General features: G+C 38.5%; 1 protein-coding gene across 3 annotated transcripts in view; it reads left to right on the top strand.

The window, feature by feature from the left end:
- ACMSD (aminocarboxymuconate semialdehyde decarboxylase) overlaps positions 1–21,316 on the top strand; it is an 80,583-nt gene that overhangs the window by 26,736 nt on the left and 32,531 nt on the right. For 2 of the 3 annotated variants that reach the window (XM_072613256.1, XM_072613258.1), the window contains exons 6-9: positions 365–409; positions 5,377–5,470; positions 9,806–9,901; positions 14,074–14,246. In XM_072613256.1, coding sequence (XP_072469357.1) covers positions 365–409; positions 5,377–5,470; positions 9,806–9,901; positions 14,074–14,246 — 408 coding nt within the window. The remainder of the gene's footprint in view (positions 1–364; positions 410–5,376; positions 5,471–9,805; positions 9,902–14,073; positions 14,247–21,316) is intronic. The other variant, XM_072613257.1, reaches the window with a different exon arrangement.

Below are 21,316 nucleotides of genomic sequence, written 5' to 3'. Positions count from 1 at the left end.
GAGGAAATGGGCAGGAGATTTGTGTTTGCCTACCCTTGTTTGTAAAATTTCTCCATTGAAAGGAAGGTGTTTTTTCATTCCCATGTTCCAAGTTGAGCTTCCTTTACTCAAAATGGGTTTGGCAATATATTCATTTGTATGGTGTCTGCCTGTTGTGGTGGCCTTAAGTAATTCTGCATGTGACTGATAGCCCAAGGTTACCTATGTTTTTCCACACCATTAGGGAAAGAAATTTGTATCGCCCAAGGGTTTTAACAATAGCAAGCATTTATATAGCTTGTTAAGATTTGCAAAGCAGACATATTATCTCATTTGATCCTCATAATCCTGTGAGGTATATATTATTACTATTACCATTTTACAGATGAGGAAACTGAAGCTAAGAGAAAATTACTTACAAGTGTCTGAGGTAAGATTCCAACTCAGGTCTTTCTGACTCCAAATCTAACATTCTATCTACTGCACCATGTAACTTTCTTCTTATAAGTATTATGTCTGCTCCTGATATATTTTTGTGGAGGCCATAAAAAATGCAGCTATGTTTTGGGCCACTATTATAACCTGTGTTTTAGCTTGGGATTAAACAGGCTTTAGAAGAAATGTGACTAGCTCCTCTAAAACTCTTTTCATAGGAACTGGCATTTGAAATTCCAAACAATTTACAACAAATCAAACTTGAAATCAACCCTTCTCTAGGCTGGGGCTTGTTTCTATATAGTATCAGTGAATTAAGTCTCCCACTAGTGGCCTCTGCTCTGTTATTTACTTCCTGTGCAACCCTGGGCAAATAACTTAGCCTCTAGAGACCTTAGTTTCCTCCTTTATAGAATGAGTTTGTTGGATTAGATGATCTCTAAGATTTTTTTTTCTATCTTTAAATCCTATGAAACCATTGCCATCTGGGTATTTTTGTACCAACACTTGAGCCTAATCTACTTAGAGGTCAAGGTCCTCCTGCCTAGTTCCTCACATTTATCCTTTTTCTGATCTACTTTTTTTCCCATTGAGGCCTAACTGCTCTCTCCTCATTTCTGGAGCAATATGCCTTTTTCTAATCCGAACTTTGATTAAACTAAAACCCTTTTCTCTTTTTCTAAGTATCCTGTGTGTCCCACTCAGACACTTGGGTTCCCTTTGAACCTTTCTATTTTCTAAACCTGGAGTCATTTGGGGCTCCCTGGAGATATTTTGGAGAGGAATTCTAGGGATATCTCTTATTCATTCATTGACTATTTGCAGATAAACATGAGTCATCAGCCTGATTACTCCAAGGATATTTAAAGTAGTTGAAAAAGAAAGATGATTCATTACAGTTTGTAAAAGTAATTACCAAAAGATGATACCTCAGGATCATAGGTGGTTAGAGATGAAAAAAACCTTAGGGAACTCATTCAATCACCTCATTTTACAGATACAAACAGAAAAATGTCTTGTCCAAGGTTACACAGTTAGTATGTAGGAGAGGCGCTATCTGACCCTGCTCCTCTGATTCTATAACCAGTATTCTATCCACTACAAGATGAATATTAATAATCATGGCCTCTTTTTATCTCTTTGGAATTCCTTTGCATTTGTTAAGTTTTTGCTGTGCTCTAGGAGAGAAGCACTATAGTGTAGCAGATAGAGGACCAGCCTCAGAGTTGGGAAGATTTCCAATACATAATGATCACGTAACTCTAGGCAAGTTCCATAACCTGGTAGTGTCCTCTAGCCAATACTTATAGGACTAGAGGCTGTTGATTTACATTGGTAGACCGAGTTAACTGAAAGGGAGCTTTCTATGAAGCGAAACATAAAAGTCCCAACCCCACCCCATCCCCTAGAGGAAAAAAAAATTATTCAAGACACTGTACACAATTTAGTTCCTAAGACTTCATCACAATGCTAAAAATTTCTAAATCAAAAGAACATAGCCTTTCTTGTTTAGCATTTACTAAATGGCTACATAGACTATTTGAGATACACATTTTTATATAGTCCCAATATAGTGGGGAAAATGTGAAAGAGAATGAGCATTTACATTGTTCTTACTATGTACCAGGCACTGTGCTAAGTACTTTACAGATATTACTTCATTTGATGCTCACAACAACCTGAGAGGTACGTGCTATTATCATTCCCATTTTACAGTTGAGGAAATGGAGGTAAACAGAGATTAGGAGACTTGACAGCTAGTGGGTATCTGAAGCCCTATCTGAACTCAGGTCATCCTGAAGACAGGCCCAGAGTTTCATCTACTATGTCACCTGTTTAATAAGACCATTAAACCTACTAAAGAGACAAGAAAGAAAAACATTTTTTTCATATAAGATACTGGAAAAGAGCACTCACTCGGGAGTCAAAGACCTGGATTTAAATCCCATCTCTCATGCTTACTATCTTTAGGACCATGGACAAATCACCAAACCCTCTCAGGTTTCAGTTTCCTCATTGGTAAAATGAGAGACATTGCCTAGATGGCCTCTGATGTCCCTTGCAACTCTAAATCTATAATTCTACACTTTCAAGATCCAGATGTACCTTGCATAAGGTTGTCATAGCCAAAGTCATGTTGTAATTATATTATGCATTCTATTTTTTTTTTCCTGTAACCTAGAGCTCTGGATTTTGACTATAATATTCCTTGGAGTTTTCATTTGCTTTCATTTGTTTCTTTCAGGGGGTGATTGGTGGATTCTTTCTCTTTCCACTTTGCCCTCTGGTATTTAGAGATCTAAGTGGTTCTCTTTTAAGATTTCTTGAAATGTGCCTAGGCTCTCTTTCTGATCATGGTATTCAAATAATCCAATGATTCTTCAGTTTTTTTCTCCTTAATCTGTTTTTCAGTTAAGTTGTTTTTGCTTTGAGATACTTTACATTTTCTATTTTTTTCCTCAGTCGTTTGGCTTTGTTTTAATATTTGTCTTTGCATCATGGAATCATTGACTTCTGTTTGGTCCATTTGAATTTTTAGGGAGCTGCTTGGGTAAGTATTTATACCACTTATGCCAAGCTGTGAATTCTCTTTCCACTTCTTTCCTCCATAGATTTCATTTCTTTTCCATTTTTTCCTCAAGTGCTCTTGTTATTTATACTTGTCAACTCTTCTAGTTAAAAAGCTTGCTTCATCACTTCCAGTAATTCTCATTAAGTTTGTGTCCAAACTATTTTTCTCTGAAGCATCGTTTGTAGATATTTTGACCCATTTTCTTCTGCATTTGTGTTTTGAGCATTCTTGCCAGCACAATAGTTCATTATGGTTGGGATTCTTTTATTTTTTCCCATTCTTTTAGCCTACTTCCTGACTTCAGACTTGATTTTTGGGCAAGGCTCTGAGGCACTTCTGGAGGGAAGGTCTAGGGTGGTCCTATTGATGCTTTCTTTGGGCACGGAATGTTGTGCTATTCTAGGATCTCAGGAATAGGCTTAGAACCTATACGACTTTAGTGTTCCCAGTGGGCTGATCTAGGGCAAAGTATAATTGCTGACCCCCTAGTTTGAGCTCTGCAAGTTACTGACCTGGGTTTAGGTCTGAGTAAGAGAAGATTGCTACTATATTTAGCCCTATCAACTAACTGGAAAACTCTGTTGGCTTAGAGCAGCAGAATTGTTATCTCCCCTTTGGTCTAGGATTCCCACCCTGATTATTTAGGCTAGGTGCTCAAAGTGAGACTCTTATTTGAGCCTGAGGTCTGGGCCACATTGCTACTGCTGGTTGCTTCTGAGCTGAACTTCCTTCTTTCTTGGTACACTGCCCAGGGACTCTATACCCAGCAGAATGCTACTCCTTGGCAGAGATGATATTATCAGTCTGCCCAGGATCTGAGACCTAGAACAGGTTAATAGGCAAAAAAGCTGCCAATTCATACCTGTCCCAGTTGCAGTACACTGACGTGGGTCTGGGGGTGACCCAGTGTGGGTCTGGGTCTGGGACCTCCTCTAGCTCTGGTGCCCTAGGCACCAGAATGCTCTGTGTTTGACACGCTCCTGAGCCAACCTGTCTTCAGGGTCCATGTCTATGTCCTTATACTGACCTGACCTGGACAAAGGACACACTGTCATTTTTTTTTTTTTTTTTGGATTTCCCCCTCAGGATTTGATCTAGTACATTTTTTTAGATCTGTTTGAAGGAGTTTATGGTTTGGAGCTCATAGCACTGCTTCATAATTCTCAGCCATCTTTACTCTGCCCCTCCACATTATACATGCTAACCAAACTCCACTTAAAATCATGAACCCTAGTATAACATTGACTGATATGCTACTCATTTATAATCTTTTTATCATTGTTCCTGTGGAACTAACTGCTGTTTATAATATTGTTTTTGCAAAGCATTAGATTCTCACATTAGACTGTGAGAGCAAGGGTTATTTGTTTTTTGCCTTCCTGTGTATCCCCTGCATTTAGTATAGTGCTTGGCACATAGTAGGAACATAATAAACTCTAGTTAAATGAATAACTAATGGAACTTCAAGCTTTTGTGGACCCAACTCGTGATACCAGGTAGGGCAGACTTATAGCTTCCAGTATCCATTGACCCTTGTTAGGAATTTTTTTTTTAATACAAACATTAATGCCAAACATTTACAAATATTTGTAAATGGTATTCTCTCTTAATAGGTATGTCATTTCCTGAAATGGTTTGAATTTGCTATTGACAATGAATTTATTTACAATGAGCTAAGCAGAGCAGCCTACACAGCAAGGTTTTCCCTTTGTACCACGTGGATTCAGAGACTCACCTATGGCTATGGAGATACCCTAGCAACTAAGGGAAAAATAACAATTCCACTGTGATTTTTTGGCTCTCAGTTGACTTGGGTCAAACTACTCTGATTCCACTTCCAAAGTAGCATGCCCCATAATCCCCTTAGTTCTCCTACAATGTATTCCCATTTCTGTATCTGGCATGTTGAAAAAGTAGAGAAGGAGAAGCTAAGGAGGCTTCTCTGAGAACTGATAGAACTTCCTACCCCATGAGATGCATAGAAAAATTGCAGGGAAAATTCTGCTCACACCTAGGCTATAAGATTATATCTCTTTGCCCGAGTGGGTCTATTAGATAAAATCTCTCTAACTATCAACCAAAACTTTTGAATATGTATTTGATGGATTATTTTGCCAATATAAATCAATTTTATCCTAATCTTCTCTTCTGCTTTTCTTCAACCTGTGAGTGTTATTTGCAGGAGCAAAACTTATCAAAGAATTTGTCCTCTAGGTCAAGAGGTGGCTTCCTAATTCCTTCAATTTATTTGTTCAGTTCACTATTGTATTCAGAACCCAAGAATGGTCATTTCCCCAGAGTGATACACTGCAGGCAAATGTAAACTTAACTGATATTTTGCTTCTGGCCAATCTAAAATAACCTCTTTTGTGTTGCTTGCTTCCTTGAAGGCTGCAGAACAGCTAAACTGCTCTTTGTTTGTACACCCCTGGGACATGCAGATGGATGGAAGGATGGCCAAGTACTGGCTTCCCTGGCTAGTAGGTTTGTATTGGTTTTGGAGGCTGGGAATGTAACAACAGCTTCATATGTTCCCAATCATCAGCTAAAACAGAGGATATCAAATTTAAATCCTTAATGGGAATATAGAATAGAGCCTAAGGACCAGATTCCTCTATTAGGCTCAACTAGTGGCTCTTCGATTGTTTTATAATCTAATAATAGCATCAATCAAAGTGCATTTACTAAATGCCTGCTAGATGCCAGGCATTGCTCTAGGTACAGAGAATACAAAGAAAAAAAATAAAACAATACCTTGACCTCAAGAAATTTATATTCTGTCAGGATGACATGTACACATACAGATTTTTTTTTTGACATTTTTTTTTTTTATTTAGCTTTTAACATTCATTTTCACAAAATTTTGGGTTACAAATTTTCTCCCCTTTTCTCCCCTCCCCCCCCAAACGCCAAGCATTCTAATTGCCCCTATGACCAATCTGCTCTCTCTTCTATCATCCCTCTCTGCCCTTGTCTCTGTCTTCTCTTTTGTCCTGTAGGGCCAGATAGCTTTCTATACCCCTTTACCTGTATTTCTTATTTCCTAGTGGTAAGAACATTACAGTTGATCCTAACACTTTGAGTTCCAACTTCTTTTCCTCCCTCCCTCTCCACCCCTTCCCTTTGGAAGGCAAGCAATTCAATATAGGCCAGATCCGTGTAGTTTTGCAAATGACTTCCATAATAGTTGTGTTGTATAGGACTAACTATATTTCCCTCCATCCTATCCTGTCCCCCATTACTTCTATTCTCTTTTGATCCTATCCCTCCCCATGAGTGTTGACCTCAAATTGCACTCTCCTCCCCATGCCCTCCCTTCTATCATCCCCCCCCACTCTGCTTATCCCCTTATCCTCCACTTTCCTGTATTGTCAGATAGGTTTTCATACCAAAATGAGTAGGCATTTTATTCTTTCCTTTAGTGGAATGTGATGAGAGTAGACTTCATGTTTTTCTCTCACCTCCCCTCTTTATCCCTCCACTAATGAGTCTTTTGCTTGCCTCTTTTATGAGAGATAATTTGCCCCATTCAATTCTCCCTTTCTCCTCCCAATATCTTTCTCTCTCACTGCTTGATTTCATTTTTTTTAAGATATGATCCCATCCTCTTCAATTCACTCTGTGCACTCTGTCTCTATGTGTGTGTGCATGTGTGTGTGCATGTGTGTGTGTGTAATCCCACCCAGTACCCAGATACTGAAATGTTTCAAGAGTTACAAATATTGTCTTTCCATGTAGGAATGTAAACAGTTCAACTTTAGTAAGTCCCTTATGACTTCTCTTTGCTGTTCACCTTTTCATGGTTCTCTTCATTCTTGTGTTTGGAAGTCAAATTTTCTTTTCAGCTCTGGTCTTTTCATCAAGAATGCTTGAAAATCCTCTATTTCATTGAAAGACCAATTTTTCCCCTGAAGTATTATACTCAGTTTTGCTGGGTAGGTGATTCTTGGTTTTAGTCCTAGTTCCTTTGACTTCTGGAATATCCTATTCCATGCCCTTCGATCCCTTAATGTAGAAGCTGCTAGATCTTGTGTTATTCTGATTGTATTTCCACAATACTTGAATTGTTTCTTTCTAGCTGCTTGCAATATTTTCTCTTTCACCTGGGAGTTCTGGAATTTGGCCACAATGTTCCTAGGAGTTTCTCTTTTTGGATCTCTTTCATGCGGTGTTCTGTGGATTCCTTGAATATTTATTTTGTCCTCTGGTTCTAGAATCTCAGGGCAGTTTTCATTGATAATTTCATGAAAGATGATGTCTAGGCTCTTCTTTTGATCATGGCTTTCAGGTAGTCCCAGAATTTTTAAATTGTCTCTCCTGGATCTATTTTCAAGGTCAGTTGTTTTTCCAATGAGATATTTCACATTATCTTCCATTTTTCCATTCCTCTGGCTTTGTTCTGTGATTTCTTGCTTTCTCATAAAGTCCTTAGCCTCCATCTGTGCCATTCTAATTTTGAAAGAACTATTTTCTTCAGTGAGCTTTTGAATCTCCTTTTCCATTTGGCTAATTCTGCTTTTGAAAGCATTCTTCTCCTCATTGGCTTTTTGAACCTCTTTTGCCAATTGAGCTAGGCTAGTTTTCAAGGTGTTATTTTCTTCAACATTTTTTTGGGTCTCCTTTAGCAGGGAGCTGATTTGCTGTTCATGCTTTGACTTCATGTCTCTCATTTCTCTTCCCAGCTTTTCCTCCACCTCTCTAACTTGATTTTCAAAATTCTTTTTGAGCTCTTCTATGGCCTGAGCCCATTGAGTGGGCTGAGACACAGAAGCCTTGATTTCTGTGTCTTTGCCTGATGGTAAGCATTGTTCTTCCTCATCAGAAAGGAAGGGAGGAAATGCCTGTTCACCAAGAAAGTAACCTTCTATAGTCTTATTTCTTTTCCCTTTTCTGGGCATTTTCCCAGCCAGTGACTTGACCTCTGAATATTTTCCTCACACCCACCTCACCTCCTGATCCTCCCAGCCAGTGTTTGGGGTCTGAGATTCAAATGCTGCTTCCAGCCTCAGGGCTTTGGGCGGGGGCAGGGCTGCTATTCAGTGTGAGATTAAATTCAGATGCTCAGGTGAGGGCAGGGCTGCCTCTCAGGCTCAGTTCCCTCAGGGAGTTTATGCACAGACCTTCAACAATGGATCCAGGCTCCTGCCTGCTTGGGGAGCCCTGGTCTGCCGCTGCCCCTTAGCTTCTGTCTCCCGAGGGGGCCCGAGCCATGGGGGCACCCCACTCCCCCCTCGACCCGCCAAAGGGACTCTCTCACCGACCCCCGTCACCTGTGGGTGGAGGTACTTGTGCGGCTGCTGGAGATCCCGTCCCTGAAGCCCGCTGGGATCTGTTCCTCTCGGTGCCGCGGCCACGGCAGGGCTGTACTCAGCTCCCAGTCCTGGCACCCAGTCCGCAGCACGAAGGACCTTTTACGAGAGGTTTGCAGGTCTCTCCAGAACAGAAATCTCCCTCACTCCAATGTTCTGTGGCCTCTGGGTGCAGAATTCGCCGTGAGTTACTTCTTTGTAGTTGTTCTATGGGTTGTGGGTTCGGAGCTATGTGTATGTGCGTCTTTCTACTACGCCATCTTGGCTCCGCCCCCCACATACAGATTTTTACAAAATTTATAATTTATAATTTGGAGGAGAAAGGTACTTGAAGCTGTGAGATCATGAAAGTCTATGTAGAAGGTGGAACTTCAGCTGAGTCTTGAAGGAGACTTAGAAATTCTATCGAGAAGAGATGGAAGATGTCCATTCCAATAATCTTGGAGCTTCTATTCCTAAAACTGAGATTCTCAATGTAATGTAATGAGATCCCACAAGTAATATAAACCAGGTGACCAAATTTCAATAGGCTGATTATCCAGTCTGTAATAAGTTACTCAGAATCCTGGTTCTCTTCCTCCACACATTTTCAGTCATATCACTTCTAGCTATGACTCTACTAGATTCCATAGAAGGAAAGGGAAGTAATTCACATTGGGCTTCTTTGGTTACTTGTTATTATCCCTGGTAATAAAAGGAAAATGGTTGCAACTCACAGCTGTCAACAAGTTTAATGAATATCCATAGAATTTGGTGAACAGAAATCTCTCCCTTATCTCTCTGCCTTCTTATAAAGGGGAATCCAATAAGAAAAGATTTCAGAATAGCTTAATTAGATTCTTCTGAGGGCTGTAGGGCAGCCTGCATTTTTTTTAATATCAGATGATGAAGCTTCCTGCCACTAACACCACCACCCCACCCCACCCCCAGAATTATACTCTAATGATCTGACAACTCAGAATATGCCTGTTATGGAGTCTGAAGGTCTGAAGGTCTTCTCAACAAGGTTTGTGATGTCAGTCTAAGAGAAGGGAAGTTAATCATTGCATTTGGTGTGGAGTAACTACAACAAGAATCCTAAAGAACTTCATAGATTTCATATTAATCTACACTGGTTGGCCTTGACCTTATCCCTTGGGGGCAGACAGGACAGGGGGAAGGACAGAAAAGGGAAAAAGGGAACCAAATATTGTTGTTTCCATTTTAGAGACAGGCAGACTAAAATCAACTTGCATGTTCATAAATCATCAAATGACCCAGGAACTCAAACTAGGTCTTCTGACTCAAAACTAGTTTAAATCCCTAAACAACCCAACCTAAAACTTAAAAATAGTAAGTTTACATTATCTCCAAAGTAATGGCATTTTTAAGATCTATATTTATCCAGTCATGGGAGCATTAAACTTAAGAGATTACTGAATTGAAGAACAGGAAAGAAAAAAATCTACAATCCCTCTGCAACAGCTTTGATTCAATCTAACAAGCTATGCATCTTGCTTGCTATTTTCAGGCATGCCAGCAGAAACCACCACAGCCATTTGTTCCATGATTATGGGAGGAGTCTTTAAGAAGTTTCCTAAACTTAAAGTGTGCTTTGCACATGGAGGTAAGCGCCTGGGAGGCATCATTTAACAAATAATTGTATTCATAGGATTTAGAGCAAGAAGGTAGCCAGTTGTTCAGTGGATAGAGCACTGGGCCTTGGGTCAAGAAGACCTGAATTCAAATCCAGACTGGGAAACTTTTCTAGCTGTGTAACCCTGAGTAAGACACTTAACCACTTAACCTCAGCCTCAGTTTCCTCAACTGTAAAATAAGAGTAAGAGCACCTACCTCAAAGGGTTGTGGTTAGAAGTAAATGAAATAATATTTGTTTAAAAAAAAACAAGCATGCATGACAGTGCCTGACACATAGTAGATGCTATATGAATGCTTATTCCTTTCTCTCGCCTTGTTCCCTTTCTTCTACATACCTTGGTTATACTGAAAACTTGCCTCCACATCAGAAAAAGTGATGCCCAATCATTGATCTCCTTGATCTCACTATCACCAACACTAATTTGTGCCTCTAATCTGTCAAGCTTTGAAATGTTTTCTATCATTTTAAGGTCACTGGACTTAAATGGACATGCCAGTTGGCCCAAGTAGCACAGAGTAGAAACCTGCAGAACCAGTTACATTTCATTAGCACCATGGACAGAGCACATGATGGATTCAGTTCTGTAATCAGGGAATAGAAAACATAGTCTCTGCCCTGGAGAAGCTTGTAGTTTAGTGTGAAAAACAATTCCAATACATGGTATGATTCTCCTGCTAGAGAATAGGAAACTGGCTTCCTATTGGAATAAGTTCAAAATCCAAAGCCTGCACTTCAAGGTCTTTTATCAAATGGATCTTCCTTATACATTCAAGGTACAACAGGATTTTAGAGTTGTATAAAACCTCAGATGATTGAGTCCAGCCTTCTAATTGTTTTTGCAGATAAAGCAAAGAAATAAATCTCAGAAAGGTTAGGTGATTCCTCCTACACATCTCTACACATCTCTCAACTGTCTGTTGAGAGTTCAGACTAGGACTCAATTCTCTTGATTCCTGGTCCAGTGCTACTTTGCTTCTTTTCTTTTTATTTCCCCAACAAGGCTCCTCTCAGGTTAATAACAATACCTTTTATTTACATAGAGCTTTAAAGTTTACATAGTCTTTCTTCACTAGTGCATGAGGTAGGGTATTATATCAACTTACAAATGAGGAACCTAAGACTCAGGGAGATTTTGTGTTTATCTAAGGTCACATAAAATGTGTCAGAGTCAGGAGTCAGTACACAAACCAAAGTGTCTTGATTCCAGGTCCCATGCTTTTTCCATTAAACAGTGCTACTCCTGTTTGTTCTCCCTGTAACCATTCATTTCCAATCCCACCTCTAACACTACCTGTGTGCTTTTGGGCAGCTCATCAGATCTCCCTGGGCCTGTTTCCATATCTGTAAAGTGAGGAGGTTGGACTAGATCATTCCTTCAGGCTCTAGATCTATGATCTGCTCTCATTTTGTATGATTACAGCCTTGGACAGATAACTTGATCTCTGGGACCTATTTGTCTCATTTATAAAATGGACATAAGAAATATTTTATCTGCAAGGGCAGGTGGCTGAACCAAATGAACTCTTAAGATCCCTTCCAACTCTAAGATACATGACTATAAAAATCAACTGACATTCACTTGTAGCTGCCACCATTTAGGAAAGACAGTGATAAGCTGGAGAAGGGCCAGAAAACAGCAATCTGTACAGCAAGACCTTTGAGTCCATGTCATGTGAGGATTGGTTAAAGTACTGGATATTTTTATCATGAAAAAGTAAAGACTTCAAGGATAGATGATAATTATTCCAAGTATAAGAAGGGCTGTCATGTGGAAGTAAGAGACTGATTCTGTTTGGCCCCAGAGGGCAGAACCAAGAACAATGATTGGAAGTTGCATAGAAACCAATTTAGGCTTAATGTCAGGAAATTTTTCCTAATTACTAGAGTGATCCATAAGGGAAATGGGTTGTTTTGATAAGTAGTTCCCCTTCATCAAAGATCTGCAAGCAGAAGCTGGCTGACCACTTACTTAGTATGTTGTAGTGGGAATTCATTTTGAGTCTGGGTTAGACTAGATGACTGCTAAGTTCCCCTAAAGCTCTGAAAGTTCTGTTTCCAAGATTATTAACCCCAACAGATTGGAAAATCAACTGCACATTATTTCAGGAAAATTGTTGGGAAGTGGATAGAGGAATCATGGGGAGGGAAAGGAAGTTTGGGATTTGGGGAAGTGGGGATTGGTCTTAGCATTACCACCAGAAGGATTTTTCTTTCTGAAATAACAGCGCTTGATTAAAAGTGGCTCATTCTCTAACAAGGCTGTAGAAGACAAACAGACAACAGAAATATCTCACTATAGTAATTACCAAAAGGAACTGATGGAAAGGTTAACACATTAAATGACAATTGAGTTAACTGATGTCAAATTTATGATTTCTTGTAACTTTTGGTGCCATTGTTTAATGCACTCATTTAACTGATAGATTTGGGGGCAGGAAACATAAGAGTAAAAGGAGCTTATTCATTATGCTTATTGAACATTCGTTTATATTATAATCATTTATTAAGTACCTATTATTTGCCAAACACTACATTAGGTACTAAGGAATACAAAAACAAAACAAAACATAACACAAGAGAAAATATTCTGCTTCATTCTGCATTCCAGTTTCATAGTTCTTTCTCTGGATATGGATGACATTTTGCCTCAAGAGTCCTTTGGGAATGTTTTAGGTCCTTGCATTGCTGTGAAGGGCTAAGTCTACCAGAAAAATGCCTCACACACTATGGTTGTTACTGTGTGCAATGATTTCATTCTGCTCCTTTCTCTCATGGTTTCTCCCATTCATTTTAATTCTTCCATGCAACATGACTAATGTGAAAATGTGTTTAATAAGAATATATGTGTAGAACCCAGATAAGATTGCATGCCATCTCGGGGAGGGAGGAGAGAGGAAGGGGGAGAAAATCCAAGACTTATGGAAGTGATTGTAGAAAACTGAAAACAAATTAATTAATCTTTTAAAAAGCTGAAAGAATTCCTGCTCCCAAGGAATGTGCACTCTATCAAGCAAAACAATATGCATATATATATGTAGGCTATTATTATTATTACTATCATTATTATCATCAATCTTTAATAGCAAAAAAACACACTAGGACTTTTGGGACACCCTGTAGATATAAAGTAAATATATGCAATCAATCCAGAGGTTAGTCATATTATGCAATAGCAGCCTCCTTCCTATACTGAGGAGTGCAGCAGATGACCTGTACAGCACTACTCTATCTCACAGAGATTCAGTACTCCCAGTCTGGTCACTCTAGCTGTGTGGCATCTCAAGTAGGAAACTACTACTTTAGCCCCTACAATCCTCTTACCTCCACATTGCAACAAGGAGGCTATCTTAGTACATTTCTAAGTAAAAGAAGAAAAGCCTTAAGGTCTCCCAGATGAAGATGGGAACATGGACATGTCTATATTTTGTCTCCATCATTGTGCTACCATAGTTTTGTAGTCCAGGTGTCATCATTTATCCCTGAGGAAAAGTTGAATATACTGTCCCTATGTGCTTAGATACATGAATATCCTAAGGGAAGTCTTAGAGAAGACCTCACTACAGATCACTGCTAATTTTTACCTATGACACCTTGGAGATATAATTTTCTCCTTTGAAAAATGAGGTGTGGAGTGTGGGAGGGGATATATGTTTTTTATGGTTTCTCCTGGTAATAGATCCTACAAGTAATATAAACACCATGGTTGTACTTAGAAAACTAGCTATTCATTACTGTTATGCTTGTTTGCATATTTTCTTCCTAAGTGTTCCTACAGTACTTTATATAATGGTTCATCTGTCACTTTTCCTCCATTAGAATCTCAGATCCTCAAACAGACTGTGTCATTTCCTGTGTCAAATAAGAAAGGGACAGTCTCTGGAGCCAGAAGTTCTATGTTCAAATCCAGTGTCTAATGTGCCCTTAGGCAAGTAACTAGGACTTAGCTTCCTCATTAGTGAAACAAAGGGGTTCAACTAGGTGGCCTCTAAGATCCCTTAGAGCTCTAGGTTTGTGATCCTATGTTTCTTGTAAGTTTAATATTCAATACATAATTGTCAACGATGACAATGATATCTCTGCTTTGTCATGTATTTTTCTGATCAACAAACAGTTCCCTCAATAAGAAGCTTTCTTTGTAGGTGGTGCTTTTCCATTCACAGTGGGGAGAATATCTCATGGATTCAATGTGCGCCCTGATCTGTGTGCCCAAGACAACCCAACTGACCCACGGAAATACCTTGGTTCTTTTTATACGGACTCCCTGGTTCATGATCCTCTGGCCCTGAAGCTGCTGACAGATGTTGTAGGAAAGGTAAGCTGACATCCTCTTGAGGTTTGCTGTTGCGGAGGAAATAAGGGAAGAAGAAGCTGAATAAGTTTGTTTTTTTCTCTATTTCCTACAAAATAAACAAGAAATATGAATGAAAGAAAAATGAAAAGAAGGCAGATAAGAACTCTATTTCTCTGTCACCTACGTAATTGAGTGTCCAGACTTTCTGGGCAGGCTTACTTACACAAGGAGAATTCTTGGGACCCAATATTTTTACCTTGGAATTATTATCCATTCTGAAGGGTTTAATCAGCCCTGTATTTCCACATCTCTTCCCAAGAAGAAGCTAAAGAAGTAGGACAGAAAGAACACAAGAACAGGGGAAAAGAATCTTGGTTCTTGGTTCGAATTGTAATTAGTTGTGTGACTTTATGCATGTTACTTAATATCTCTGGACTTCTGTTTCCTCATTTGTAAAAATAGTACTAATAATAATAAATAATAAGATGGCTAAATTAGATAATTTCTAAGGTCTCTTTCCACTCTAGATATATGATCTTGTGGGCAACATAGTAGGCAGCAAGGGAGACAAAACAATAATTTAGATATTTCCCTATACTGTTGGAGAGGGTATATGATACATACACAAATATATCATACTACACAATAACTAAAGGGAAGAATAGAATATAGGTTACAGGAACAGAGAGAGACAGAGACAAGGCAGGTATGTAAAGTGCTATATAAGTCAGAAAAATGAAAGATCAGTTCTGTATTTTGGAATGACATTAATGGGAAGTGAATTTGGTTAATAAGATGGTGTTTGAAAACAACTGGTTTGGGATTGGTGAACCATGTCTTAAAATATAGGAATGATGGACTTTTGGGCCAGGGATGAAGTGTACCCAGTAAGGACTCATAAAAAAATGTATTTGTCTTAAGTCTTGCAAATCTAGTGGGGGGGGGGGGGTTCCCTAAAGCACAGTGGGAGGCTTTAACCTGAAAAGAAAGAAGTAGGGAAAAGACTGCTTATATGTTTCTACCAAATTAGATACTATAGAGAGTAGGTACAGCGTATGAAGAAGAAAAACAGTACAGATGCCCAGAAATTCACAGGAGACAGATTCCAAGAAAGGAGCCAGCAATAAAACCCTTGGCCTCAAATATCTATATACAACTACACAAAGTATGGGTTATAACCAAGGTGAACCAGAAACCTTTATTCAAGGAGGCAAATTTGATATCACAGGTATCACTGAAACTTGACCAATGTAACTTATAATTGGAATATGATTTTGGAAGTATATTCAGAAGGGTCTAGATAGGTAAAACATGTGGTAAAGTAGGAGGAGGAGAATAGTGTTGGATATTTAAAATGTAAACTCATGTATGGAACCACAGAAACCAGAGGGAGAGGCACGTGAAGAGTACAAGGTGAAGTCCTACAGGGTTACAGACAGAAGCAATATTATCATTTGATTATATTATAGACCACCTGGACAGACTAAGAAAATAAATGAAGAGTTGGAGAAACCTAGAAAACTTGGCACAAACACAGAACATAGTAATGATACAGGGCTTTAATTATCCAGATATCTATTGGTATTCTCTTTCTGCCAAAAGCAGAGGGGCTAATTATTTTTTGGCTTGCCTTGATGTTTACATCTATCAAAAGGTGAAGGAAGCAACAAAAGCAACTTTTATTCTGGATCTCACTAATTCCGGAAAGGAAAAAAATAGAAATGAAGGGAACTCTGGAAAGAAATGATCACTCTATGCTAGAATTTGTGCTAGAACAGGAGAGAAAAGTTTATGATATTGCACAAACATAGATTATAGAAAACAAATTTCAGAGAGTTGAGAGAAAAGGTAGGTAGGTTTAAATGCACTACAGTCCTTCAGGGAAAGTCAAATCAGGAGAGATGGAAGTTCTCAACCATGAGAGGAACCTCTGATGAGGTACAAAAAAAGAGTACTGCTTAAAAAGAACAATGTGGATGTACAGGAAACTCACTGACCAATTTGGATTTTAAAAACCATGTACAAAAGATCAAATGAGGGCAAATAATAAAGGATGGGCACAAATACATGGCATTTAACAACATTCAACAAATGTGATCTTGTAGGAATAGTGTCAGAATGAACTAAGTCTGATAAGAAAAGTGAAGGATAACCAAAGAAGGGCTGTCGTATTCTACATTAGGGAAAAAGGAGGATCAAAGAAAGGATACGGATGCTGCAGGGACAAGGTGACAATGAACTATAGAAACAAGACAGAACTCCTCAATGCTTGTTTCCATTTTTTCTACCAAGAAAAATTAACTTTGGAGTAGAAAGGAAAGAAAAAAAATTAGACAGCAAGGAATCAAAACCCCAAATGAGTACAAAGATAGGAGCATCTAGCTTCAATGAGAGGCACCGTATCCATGACTAGGGTGATATTAATTCCATTAAACTCTGATCAGACAAGATTATATCTGGAATATTGAGTTCAATTCTTGGCATCAGATTTTAGGAAGGACACTGATAAGCTGGAGAATATCCACAGGAGGGTGATCAGGTTGTTAAAAGATCTTAAGATCATATATACATATATATTTAATGATTGTTTGAAGGAACTGGGGATGTTTAACCTGGAGAAGAGAAGGCTTAGGAAAGACATGGTAGCTGTCCAAGTATTTGAAGGACTGTCATGTGAAAGAGGGAAAAGAAAAATCTAAACAAAGGTGGAATGTAATAAATGTGGACTAGTAAAATACTATTAGAATTAACTGGAATTATTGGAATAACAAAATGTCCTCAGAAGCATTCTGAGAAAATTAGGAAGACTTCTCTGTACTGTTACAGTGCAAAGTAAGCAGAACCAGAAGAACCATCTCCACAATGATAGAAGGAAACCAGTATCAGACTGATGAAATAAAAGGCATCAGAATTCTCATCAAAGCAGCAACCAATATGACTGGTGCCCAAATATACTCTATCTCATCTTGACAAAGAAGTAATAAGATGATAGCTGCCCACTGAAGCATACTTTGTCAGATAAGGCCAACATGTTTGTTTTGCTTGGTAATTCTTTGTTACAAAGGCAAGTTCTTGAGAAGGGCCATTAAGGAGGAACAAGGAGGATGCATCATTGAAAAGTAACACTGATATAAGAAAGAAATAAGTATCAATAACCAGTTTGTTTGACTTATTCTGCTTGGCTTTAGAAGACACAGTTAAGAGCAAGAAGTGGAAGTGTCAGAGACAGAGTCAGATGTGATATAAGAAAAAACTTGACAACAATTTGAACCATCCAAAAACAGACTGGACTGCCTCAGGATATAATGGGTTCCTCCTTACTAGAGATTTTCAAGCAAATGCTGGACAACCACTTACCAAGTTGTGTTACAGAGAGAATCTTATTCAGGTACAGTTTGAACTAGATGAGCTCTCAAGTCTTCTAATTTTGAAACTTGGTGGTTCTCCAATTCTGTGCATCCAATGGGAACATGGAGAGGTGTAGGTCCTTGAATTCCAACAAAAGCAATATGGATGTTATTTAATAAGCAATATAGAGCCATTAAAGGGGCTTGAGCTGAGAAATACCATAAATCAGATCTGTTCATAAGGAAGCTTAATTTGGCAGTATGTGAAGGAACAATGGGAAGGGGGAAACTAACTTGAGGAATTGTTGTTATATACTTCAATCAGATTGTAATGCACCCAGTGCTGGGATGGTAGGAGTAGTCATGAGCAATGAACTGATTCAAGAGATAGTTTGTAAATAGATTAACTAGGACTTGGTAAGAAGTTACATTTGAGAAATGAGAGGGAAGTGTCAAAGGCAACACTAAGATTTGAATAAGAATGATTGAATGAATAATTATTCCGTTGACAGAAATGAAGAAATAAAATAATAGTTTGTGACAGAAAAACAATGAATTCATTTTGGGTATGTTGAATTTGAGATGACAGTGGAATAACTAAATTGATCCATTATCTCACTGATTAAGAGGTCTCTCTAACAATAAATATCACAACATATTTATATGCAACTCTTGTCCATGCCTTCCCATAAATTGGCTGTAGAGGTCCACCCAATATGCTACAGTCCTTTCTCACTTTCTCCTACTATTGCACTCTGGCTTTCTTTTTTTTTTAATCACTTGCCCTCATCATGTTTCCAGCTTATTTTTTCTTCCTGTCTTCCTATGGTTGACATCTTTTATCCCTGTTCTTCTTCTAAGTTCACCATTGGTTATATGTTGTTGTCTGGTCATAGCAGTCCCAATGGGAGACACATACACACACAGAGACACGCAGAGACACAGAGACACAGACATAGACACACACACATACACATACACATACACATACACATACACATACACACACGCACACACACTATCCTCCAAGCCTGGAATACACTCTCTACTCACTGCCTCTTTAAATCCTTGACTTCCTTCAAGTTTTCCCTTGAACTTCATCTTCTGTAGGAGGCCAGTTATCCCAGCTTCTAGTGCCTTCTCCACTAGTACCTTCCATCTATCCTTTATGTATCTTGTATGTACATTTTTCTCCCCATTAGACTATAAATTCTTTTTATGCTTCCCTAATGCTTTACCTCTGAGATTACCTCAAATTTATTATATATATATATATTGCATATATATACACATATATATGTCTTATTTTTATGTGGTTATTTGTATATGGTTTCTCATTAGAATGTGAGTTTTTTGAGAATAGAAATTCTCTTTTACCTTTCTTTTTATGCCTTACCACTTAGCACAGTGATAAGGACAGAGCAGAACTGAATGTCCACTAAGTCTAAGCCACAGTCTTTTGCCTACAAATCTGTTCATATAGCACAGGAGTGAAAAAAGATGAAAGGTACCAAGGAGATCAGACCTGGGATATCAACCAATTTGTTAAGCCTGGGTTCAGAAAGTATGTATAATTGAATGAGGCCAGAAAAGATTTTGTAGAGCATGCAAACATATTTTGTTTGCTTACAGACTACTATAGGCAATTGACTATGCAATCTCACCTTATCCACACAGTTCTGATAAATGTCCACTGGCATTGGCAATAAAAAACTCTGAACTTTGGACTACTTAGAGGGGAAGGCCAGTCTATCATTTCTAGAAAGAGTATTAAAAAAGACAGTGGATTGAGTCCCTGGCTATTTATGTTGCCTTGGCTAATCATTTAACTATATCAGACCTTGCTTCTCATTTATAAAATAAGGGGATCACACTAAATAATATCTAAATTTTCTTCCAACTCTAATGTTTGATGGCTCTATGTGCACCTGTCTTTGGAGTTGGAAACTAAACATAAGGGGAGTGGGCAGGAGAATGAGGAAATGAGGAATGAGGAAAGCTGAAAGTTTACCAGTAACTCTCCCATGGAATGTTGCAACTCACTTTCTACTGAAACATCCAACTGCTTCAAAATGAAAGTAAAATTAACTTTTGTCCATATCTTCTTTGGTTATTATCATTAAAGTTAAATCCTGACAAAGTAAGAGGGGAAAAGAATCTTAGCTCATTTGCTCCTAGTTCTTTTGACAGGAGGAAATAATTTACCTTTAAGCCTTAAAAGCAGGTATTAGCTTAGAAAGCAAAGAATTGCCTGATCCTACAGCTTAGATTCAGTCACAAAAAGAGAAAAGAGAGAGATCTGTGATGCTCTGGATCTTTTATAATGAATAATTGTCCATGTCTGTTTCATAGTTCATTATACAAAACAGAAATCATGAATAGCCTGAAATTTCCACTATCAAGTTCAGGGCTGGGGAACCTGCAGCCTCGAGGTCACATGTGGCCCTCTAGGTCCTCAAGTGCAACCTTTGGACTGAATCCAAATTTCAGCCACACTTGAGGACCTAGAGGATCACATGTGAACTTAATGCCACAGGTTCCCCACCCCTGATCTACTTGCTATTATTGTGATATATAGTAAATATATATATATGCATGGTATCCCTGCTAAAATAAACTGTAAAATCTCACTAATTTTTGTTATAATGGTGTCTGAGACCACAGTCCTTAAATATTTGACTTACAGACAGTTAGGTGACATAGTGGATAGAGTGCCAGCCTGGAATAAGGAAGCTCTGAGTTCAAATTTAGCCTAAAATGATAATAAGCTGTATAACCCTGGGCAAGTTATTTAAATTTCTATTTGCCTCAGTTTCCTCAACTGTAAAATGGACATGAAAATAATAGTGATTACCTCTACCTAGGTTAAAAATGAGATCATGTGTTGTGAATCTCAAATGAGATAATATTTCTAAAGTGCTTAGCACAGCGCCTGGCATGTAGTAGGTATTTGTTTTCTTTCCTATGCTTCAAAATAGCTGTCATTTCATCAGTATGGGTATGTCCTCCCTCCACTGAAACAGCTCCCAAGGCCTCTGCTTCTTAGTAGATGGTCTTCGTGAGATCTTGTGGCCCAACAAGAACCTGGAGACCAACGTTCTAGTCATGAGACTCTCCAAATTTAGACTAGCTAGTCCTTGAAAAATATACACGTAATCTGTGACTAGGGTCATGCATAAAGCCTTTTCACCTTTGTTAGACCTATAATCTCAGTCAGAAGAAAACTCAGTGATCACCAAACTCAACCTACATAAATGAATTCCCTCTTCAACAATATAGCAAGGGGTCATCCAGCAGATTTCCAGTGATGAGAACTTTGCCATCTCCTAAGGCAGTTTCTTCTACATTGAGATAACCCTAATGGTTGGCAAGATTTTTCTTTTCTTCAAATGAAATTTGCTTCTCTGCAACTTTCATTCACTGTTCCTAGTTTTGTCCTTTGAGGCCAAGAAAACAAATCTAATCTCCTTTCTACATGACTTTTAAAATATTGGTATACAATTACCACTCCCATAACTCTCCTAGTTCCTTCAACCAGTTCTTGCTTTGCATAGTTTTAAAACCCTCACCAGCCTGGTCACTCTCTTCTGGATGTGCACTGGTTAATCAATGACCTCCCTAAAATGTGGCACCCAGCAACTAACACTATAGGCATGGTCCAACCAAATCAGAAAACAGAGGGGATTATTCTCCCTCTTACTTGGTACTATATTTGGTAGTATACCTCTACCAAATAAGTCTAAG

The sequence above is a fragment of the Notamacropus eugenii genome, chromosome 5 (genome assembly GCF_028372415.1).
Source record: "Notamacropus eugenii isolate mMacEug1 chromosome 5, mMacEug1.pri_v2, whole genome shotgun sequence".
In the NCBI taxonomy this organism is placed as follows: domain Eukaryota; kingdom Metazoa; phylum Chordata; class Mammalia; order Diprotodontia; family Macropodidae; genus Notamacropus; species Notamacropus eugenii.
Note: the sequence above shows the minus strand (reverse complement) of the source record. Positions and strands in the feature narration are given on the sequence as shown.